The sequence below is a fragment of the Orussus abietinus genome, unplaced genomic scaffold (assembly GCF_000612105.2).
Source record: "Orussus abietinus isolate OABI.00-Male unplaced genomic scaffold, Oabi_2.0 scaffold62, whole genome shotgun sequence".
Lineage (NCBI taxonomy): Eukaryota > Metazoa > Arthropoda > Insecta > Hymenoptera > Orussidae > Orussus > Orussus abietinus.
Window position 1 is genome coordinate 224674 of NW_019394299.1, and position 8892 is coordinate 233565.

The window sequence follows — 8892 nt, forward strand, 5'->3', positions numbered from 1 at the left end:
ATTCAATTTTTCCATCCACTGAAATGAAGTTAGAATATTATCTTAGCTTAAAAAGAAAAATAGTTTATTAATATTTATACAGTGAAATGCCATAGGAAAATTTGCAATGCATCCACTTTCAGACATAGAAGCGGAATCATGATTTCATGTCTCTTATATATTTACGTTCTACACCTTTAGGAAATCCAGTCTGCCCCTTGGGCATTTCAAATTCCTCACGACCCCGCCCGTGAGCAATCTCCCAATCCATCTCTGGGCGTTTATTACGTATTTTTGACGAGTGCGCTCACTTCTCGCACTTCCATCTCACGTGGGTTTATTCGCCGAATTATGTATTCGCTACATAAAAGAACGAGATCACTAGCGCTTCCGGTCTAGTCATATTGCAAATAAAGGTATATACCTTGTAAATTGAACATTGTTGAGGTACGAGTTATAGGCAGGAAAGATGGGATGATGGAAAGCCGTTAACACTATTTCTACCAAAGGTGTCAAAAGACACCTTTTAAAATTTTAACTTGAAATTATTTTCAAAGTTTAATCATTTTTTCTCAATTAATGTTTTGAGTTTTCGTATAATAATTGTTAAATTTATTTAGCGGTATCATTTTCCTCCAGCTCATCAAAACCTTTTGGTCGAAACCTTTTGGTCAAAGTAGGTATACACAAAATCGTGGTAGAAATAGTGTTAAAGGTAAAGAAGAGGACTCGAATCTATTCATATTTTTTAAATATGTATTACATTCATATTTACATGTACTATAATTAGAGGTTCAACAATATAATTTTCTTCCCATGTCATGTAAGCATGAATTATTTAACAGTTTTCAATGTTTAATAATGTAATATAACCTCACAATAACAAAAACTAACCTGTACATACTAGTAAATTCTCTTCCTTCTCACGAAAATGGGTCTGAGGCATCACGTAATTCCTTTCTTTTTCTAATAAGGTTATTATTACATCCCCGAATACGATTGTTGCCAAAAATCAAAACACCTAGGAGGTTTCCATTTTGAATTTTAGTGCTACAATCCATGGAAGATGGCGTTCACCGCGCTTATTTTTCTATATTTTCTTATACGCAGAGATGAGCTTATACGCTTCACTATTTCGCTTAAAAATTTGTGTCGAGCCAGTTCACATGAATGGTCTCGCATTTTGAGCACCAAAAACGTTCCGTAATACCGTCAGCTACTCATTTTTCACATTTTCGCTCAATTTGCTTTACGTAATAGAGCCCCTGATACCAATCGACTTCAGCATCCTTTTAAATGGTATTTAATTTTAAGGAACAGGTTCATTACAGTTGTTAAAAATATTACTAATTCTATAAAAAGTAATATATTATATTGAAAAAGTTAATTTAAATATACATTCACAGTGTTCTTAAATTCCCTAGGGATTTTTAAATTACCGTAATATTTTCCGTTATAATACTCGAACAGAAATTCTCGAGAATTTGAAAATACTAGACATGTGGCGTCACCCTATAATGGGGTTGAAACTGTAATAAAAGTAGTCATCTTATCGTTAAAGAATTAATTTCTAGCCACATCTACATTCCTTGACTATTCGTGAATATTTAAATTATGAACTTCTAAGACTTTCAAGAACGTTTCTTATAATCCTCTTGTTATGACGTATCCGCTAGTGCTTCAAGTTAAATAACTGTAAATTTAATGACATTTGATGGTCCCAGAGAAGTATTTATGTAAACAGTCATGAGTAATGCTGTCAACTTAAACTGGTTAAATTCTGCTGATGGGGAATCAATACTTCATCATTTTTATGTCCGGGGGATCAATAAAAGGAAATTTTATGGTAATATACTCAAATTTATATGTTGCTTACAAATGATCTTTAAATCGTATTTAAATACTTTAGGTGTATTGGAGAGGCCACCTCTTCCATCCGTGATCGATGAAGTGACGTATAAAATATTTATGATCGGTAAAGGTGGAGTTGGAAAAACTTCAGTAGTTTCAAGACTGTCTGGTAATATTGGATCTACTAAATATGTTGAAACTAATGGAATTAAAAAGACGACTATATTTTGGCCAATAAAGATCAGAGATAAAATAATCTTGTTTAAACTGCATTTCTGGGACACTTCTGAGAATAGCATTAAAAAATACAATCATATTTTACCTGTAAGTGTAGATTATATAAATATAATGTTTCTGAATTTAATCATCTTGATTGTCATGGCTCTGAAATATCTGTACATTATTTCAGGTTTGTAAAGATAAAGTTGATGCCGTCTGCATTGTATTTTCATTTGACGACTTGTCAAGTTTTAACGATGTGCCTTATCTTATTAATTCGATGACAACTGTTAAAGATAAACCAGCAAACATAGTTATTGGAACAAAGTAAATATTTTACTTATTCTTTCAAGTGATTTATAATAAGAGCTTATTATTAATTAAACATTTCAATTTTTATCCATTATATGTCAACTTTCTACACATATATGTTTGTTAAGATATTTGTATTTTATCCTGTTTTATAGATACAGGCCTTGGTCAACTTTAGAAGTGACAGATGCTCAAGTGAAAGAGTTTGAACAGAAATGGAAATTGAAAGTAATTAGAATTGATACAAATAAGACATTAACAAGACCTGAAATATTTGATTGTTCGCACCAGTTAAACTGGATCTGTGAAACATTGTGGAATAGAGATCAAGACTTCATTTCAAATCAAATTATACAAGTTTAAAACGAGTAAAAATAGTTACGGCATGGAACTTAATGAAAGTCTATTTCATCTATCGTCTAAAGTACAGTTTCACGGCTCACGTGTCAATTATATTTCAATACTCATGTATTTTAGTGCTAATTTAATGTAAATAATTTTGTATATCAAATAGTAAATGAGAAGTGCATAATGTTTAGAAATTCTGTTTAGTATAAGATTCAGTATAATTAATTTAACATGGCATATTCTTCATAATTATATAAGTTGTACCATAAATTGACGTAATGGATATGACCTGTTCAGATCAACTTTGTATGGTATACCACAGTTAATCTTATTTATTTAGTCATCATAAAAGAACTCATTTAACCACTAAAAATAAAAATGAAACATTGTTACATTATTTTTATTTAAATCTGGAATTACAAATCCATGGGATTAGGAATCTCACTTAACTAAATTATTTCGTATGTAAAATGGAGTAAATTTTTCTTCTAACTATGTAATAACGATTATTATTTATAAGAATATCATGTTTATTTATCAGCACATAATTACAAAATAATACCATCCATTCTAAATGTTATCATACATTTACAACTGCGTAGTATAGTTATCTATAGTTTTCTATTATTTAAATTCATTATAAGACTATTACATTGAGTTATTTAGATAGTATGAAATTGTTTTTGGTTTATTACTCAGTACAAAAAAAATATTTAAATGCAGAATCAAGATAAAATATAAAATAATGATTTTTAACATTTCTGACAAATTGTATTGTATAAATTCATATGCACGGACCCTGCAGAAATGAATAAAATTCATTTGTATTAAATATTTGTCCCAAAATAATTTGCAAAAACAATATGCACGGACCCTGCAGAAATGAATAAAATTCATTTGTATTAAATATTTGTCCCAAAATAATTTGCAAAAACAAAACTTTATTTAAACACAAATATGTTGTTGATTAATGCTTTCAAAGAAACACGAGATATACTCACAATTTTCTGAATATTTTATTAAAATATTTTTTAGGAGGTTATTCGATTTTTAATCACTCAGAATATGTATAACATCTTAGATAAGATATTCCTTTGTACCCTTTTACTAAAATAACATTTCTTAATTGGTTATAAAATTTCAAATGAACTTTTTTTTTCATTTTTTAATCATGTAGCATATGTATATCTTAGGCAAGATATTCCTTTGCACCCCTTTACTAAAATAACATTTATTATTTGGTTTTAAAATTTCAAGTAAACTGAATTATTTTTAAGGAGTCAGTTTAGCGAGTGGGTGCACAATTGTGTAAAGACCTACAAGCGATGAAATCAAACCAAGTATTCCCACCATACCAGGACTTATACGTGTATAACCTAAAGCAGTTAGAGGGATACACACGTCACAGCCATTCTTTATCGTATCTAATATAATATCTTTGTGATCCCTCCACCAAGCAATTGTTTGATAATATTCTTGATATGTGTACCTATAACAAGTCATCTTTGAGCAAGCTGCAAAATTCTTTACATTTAAAATATTAGTTATTTCATATACGTCCCTTGTAAGGTTGAATAAAAGTGACATGAGCCAATACTTATTTGCAATAGAATTCCACTTATCCATGTTTACTCGAACAATCCCTGCTCGACCTACCCAGATAATATGATCGGCTAAGAGAAATAAAGCATTGGCAATTTTTGATAACGTTGAAGTAACTCTTACATATAGATCTGGATATTTCATAAGATTTATAGCCGAATATAGAGCATCGAGAAATCTTCCAAGACGTAACACTGTAAATAATGAAATCTATTAAAATTGTTTCATATGCAAATAATACTTTTTTCTTTGACGAGTGTTATTCATGAAAAGCAATCCATATTATACTTTCATGGAACGATTCAGTACATTTACGAAAGGAACTGAATGTGTATTCCAGACTTTTAAGGATATCAATGGAATGACATGTACTTTCTCTACTCTGAGCATAATACCAACATGCTCTAACGCCATACTGTAGTAATCTGAAATATTAATAAAATAATAACTTGGTACCACATGTTGTGGTTTCTTTAAATGCAACACAATAAATTAAGCATAGGGAGAAGAGAACAATAAAGTATGTAATAGTTAAATAATTTATCAAAACATCTATGACAGATATTCAAATATTGTTTGGATCCGAGTTTTAAAAAAGTAATTAAATTTGACTTTTGAGATATCGTTAATTGTTGACTAACCTTATCATTTTATCTCTTCCTACTGTTTGATCATTTAACTTTATTATGATATCCATGTTTATAATGGATCGTCGTAATTAAAAATGTAAATTTGTGCAATTTAACCCTATTTGTTCAACTTGGGCGTTCAACTTTACACGCAATTGTTTTCAATATAGGCATATATACATACAGTAGAACAAAAAAATTATAGCAAAATTATGTGACAATCATTAGGTTTGTTCGATTTGCCTGCACTTTCTACACTAGGTTTGTTCATTCTGCCTACACTTTCTACGCTTTTACAAAAAGTGTACACTTTGGAGTTCGTTTTGACGGAAGTGACGCATACGTCTCTGTTCGTTTCGTGAGGGCATCTATATCGAGTGTACACTTTCTCTACACTTTCTACCCTTGGGTTCTATTACGTAAAGCAAATTTAACGAAAATGTGAAAAATGAGTAGCTGACGGTATTACGGAACGTTTTTTGTGCTGAAAATGCGAGACCATTCATGTGAACTGGCTCGACACAAATTTTTAAGCGAAATAGCGAAGCGTATAAGAAAATATAGAAAAATAAGCGCCGTGAACGCCATCTTCCATGGATTGTGGCACTAAAATTCAAAATGGAAAACCTACGTGTTTTGATTTTTGGCAACAATCGTATTCGGGGATGTAATAACAGAGATGAGTCATCTCTGGAAATAATAACCTTATTAGAAAAAGAAAGGAATTACGTTATGCGTCAGACCCATTTTCATGAGAAAAAAGAGAATTTACTAGTATGTACAGGTTAGTTTTTGTTATTGCGAGGTTATACTACATTATTAAACATTGAAAACTGTTAAATTATTCATGCTTACATGACATGGGAAGAAAATTATATTGTTGAACTTCTAATTATAGTACATGTAAATATGAATGCAATACATATTTAAAAAATATGAATAGACTCGAGTCCTCTTCTTTACTTTTAACGGCTTTCCATCTTCCCGCCTTTCCTGTCTATAACCCACACTTCTCACAATGTTCGATTTACAAGGTATATACCTAGAGTTCTAAATCCAGTAAGTTACGTCAGAAACGAAGAGAAATTCCCGGTAACTTATCGGTAACTTCTCCAAAGCCTTTTTTATCGAGAAATTATGAGAATTTAAATTGTTCAACAGAGCGTACGAGAGGTTTCGATTAGCTATAGAGAAACATCGTAGAGGGGAATTTCCGTTGTACGTTCTCCGTAGCCAATAAAAACCTCCCATTCGCTTCGTCGCAGAATGAAATACCAGTTCGTTTGAAACAAATCGCATGGAATTTTCCGTGAAGTTGTACATACGTGAATATTTTTAGCTGAAGGTAAATACGACCCTAGAATCAAAATTTTCTAATAGTAATTATTACTTTTTAGCTTGAACTTTGAAGTTGATTGAAAAAAAAAGTTATTTAAACGAAGAAACCTAAAGTATAAATAACAAAATTAACGTTCTCTTAAATTCTCAATGTTCCCGGTAACTTACGGTATGTTTCACAGTTACCTTCTCCAATTTAATGTTACCGAGAATTTTCGAACTCTATATATACCTTTATTTGCAATATTACTTGACCGGAAGTGCTAGTGATCTCGTTCTTTCATATAGCCAATACGTAATTCGCGAATAAACTCACGTGAGATGAAAGTGCGAGAAGTGAGCGCGCTCGTCAAAAAATACGTAATAAACGCCCTTCATCCTGAGCGAGTGTAAGATGTTACAAAAAGGTTTGTTCGTGTTGACTGCACTTTCTACACTCGAATGTAACGAGTGTACTACACTTTTCTTGAAAAGTGCAGAAGGGCAGATACACTTTCATCGATGTCCCGAACGCCAGAAACCTCACGAAAGTCCAAGATGACTGATTTAGTAGAGAGGTACGCAATTTTGAGATTATCCGTATCGGACGATGAATACGAAAATGTAATACTTCTTCCAGCTTTCCTTCTTGAGCCGTCTTCGTTTTCTTCAAATGCTACAATTCGTTCCATTACCTTGTAATTGTAGAAGATGAAAATTCCTTTCACGAATTTCAGGTATTGAGTATCAATAAGGGTCAGAATATTATTGCAGTAAAATGAAAAACAATTTAACTACAACAGTGAAAAATTATAGTTTAGTTCATTCCAACCGCGGTTTCGTAGTAATACATAATTATTGTAAATTGTTTCAAACATTATGAACAAAACTAAAATGCTAAATCGTTCTATACTTGAAGAAGATGGATTAATAATTACTTCTGTTTTTATTACGTTGAGACGTTAGCATAAATTTTGTATTTTTCTGTTTGTTGGTCTTTTCAATTTTGAAATTTGCCGCCAAATTCGCCGGATACACTTCTTGCACTCGCTCGGGATCGAAAGAAAGTGTAGAGAAAGTGTATACTCGGTGTAGATGCACTCGCAAAACGAACAAACCTAAAGTGTAGATCGCGAATTCGGTGGCAAATTTCAAAATTGAAAAGATAAAAAATACAAAGTTTTTCCCAAGATCCAACGTAATATAAATAGAAATAATGATTAATACATTTTCTTCGTGTATAGAACGACTTGGTGTTTTAATTTTGAACGTATTCTTTAAAAAATTGTACAATCACTATTAATTACAAATCATGTATTGATTTGTAATTTATTTATTTACAATTATTATGTATTACTGCATCATATATTATCACTATCATCATCATTTGCTAGCAGATGTAATGGAGGAAGCGTTACATCTTCATTTTCATCATCATCCGGTTGCAATAACTCCAAAATCGCATACTGTCCCGTTAAAACGGCCATCTTGTACTTTCTTTATCTTTCTGGCGTTCTTGACGCCAACGAAAGTGCATCTATACTTCTGCATCTTTCAAGAAAAGGGTAATACATTCATTACCCTCGAATGTAGAAAGTGCAGACAACGCGAACAAACCTAATGTATACAAATTTTCTCAAAATCGGATACAGATCTTTCTTTGTTAGGCGGCGCTGCATTCGCTTAACACGTTGGTCACCCAGATATGGGTGACGCTGTGTGTAAACGTAAATGGTAGCCGAAATATGGGCGACCAACTTGTTAAGGACCACTACTTGAATAAAGCGCTGGCATGGATTTAAAGGCATACAATTGCAATACATTCATATTATCCAAATAAAATAAAATAAAATATTCAGTGTATATTTTATCTATAAACTATGTTTATAAGCATTTATTTGTGACACATGTAAATATCGTAATTAAAAAAGTTTTGGCTCAGGTAGCAGAACGTCTAGTTTTCTGAGTTTTCAATTTGACTGGTCTCCTGCGTTGTCTGAGATTTACAAAATTGCGTACTCCATGTTGGTGCTTTAGCGAAAACGCTGCCACTTGTAGAGACAATTTAAAACAATGTTCTGTATCTCTGTAGGTGGCAGCGCTATCGCTAAAGCACTAACATGGAGTACGCAATCTTGTAAATCTCAGACAACGCGGGAGACCAGTCAAATTGAAAACTCAGAACACTTGTCGTTCTACTATCTGAGCCAAAACATTTTTAATTACAGTACTTACATATTTCACAAATAAATTCTCATAAAAATATTTTATAGATAAAATATACACTGAATATTTTATTTTACTTTATTTGGATAATATGAATGTATTGCAATTGTATGTATTTAAATCCATGCCAGCGCTTTATTCAAGTAGTGGTCCCATGAACGTAAGAATACATGGACGGAGCCTAAAGTCCCTTCTTAGATCAGGGGGGAAACCTGCGCGTCGGAAAAGGAGGGTGTTTTTTCTATATCATTGACAAATTTTTCAACCTGATTGGTAGGTCACCTGCTTCATATTTCCTGTTTGTTCTAATTTATTTCTTTTAGCCACTCTTGTACTTACATACCTACATTGCAGGGTTGCCAGCACTTGCCAGAGACCGAATTTTCTTCTTTGACTATCTACGTAGATA

The 8892-nt window shown here is 31.9% G+C and overlaps 2 protein-coding genes across 3 annotated transcripts; one reads left to right on the top strand and one right to left on the bottom strand.

Moving 5' to 3' along the window:
* The first annotated feature begins 1005 nt into the window (after positions 1–1005).
* On the top strand, positions 1006–2992 carry LOC105698473 (REM2- and Rab-like small GTPase 1). The gene is made up of 4 exons (XM_012422761.2): positions 1006–1825; positions 1889–2154; positions 2240–2376; positions 2517–2992. Exons 1-4 carry the CDS (start codon positions 1726–1728, stop codon positions 2722–2724), a joined length of 711 nt encoding a protein of 236 aa, XP_012278184.1. The 5' UTR covers positions 1006–1725; the 3' UTR covers positions 2725–2992.
* Positions 2993–3215: 223 nt separating this feature from the next.
* On the bottom strand, positions 3216–5364 carry LOC105698474 (peroxisomal membrane protein 11B). Of its 2 annotated transcripts, XM_012422764.2 has the most exons (4): positions 4953–5364; positions 4621–4736; positions 4435–4505; positions 4205–4361 (listed from the first exon to the last, which is right to left on the bottom strand). In XM_012422764.2, the coding sequence occupies exons 1-4, from the start codon at positions 5006–5008 to the stop codon at positions 4338–4340; spliced, it is 267 nt and encodes an 88-aa protein (XP_012278187.1). In that variant the 5' UTR covers positions 5009–5364; the 3' UTR covers positions 4205–4337. The 2 variants fall into 2 exon arrangements, with proteins under 2 accessions (XP_012278185.1, XP_012278187.1); XM_012422762.2 differs by having other exon boundaries at positions 3216–4505; positions 4953–5357.
* Between the last annotated feature and the right edge of the window lie 3528 nt (positions 5365–8892).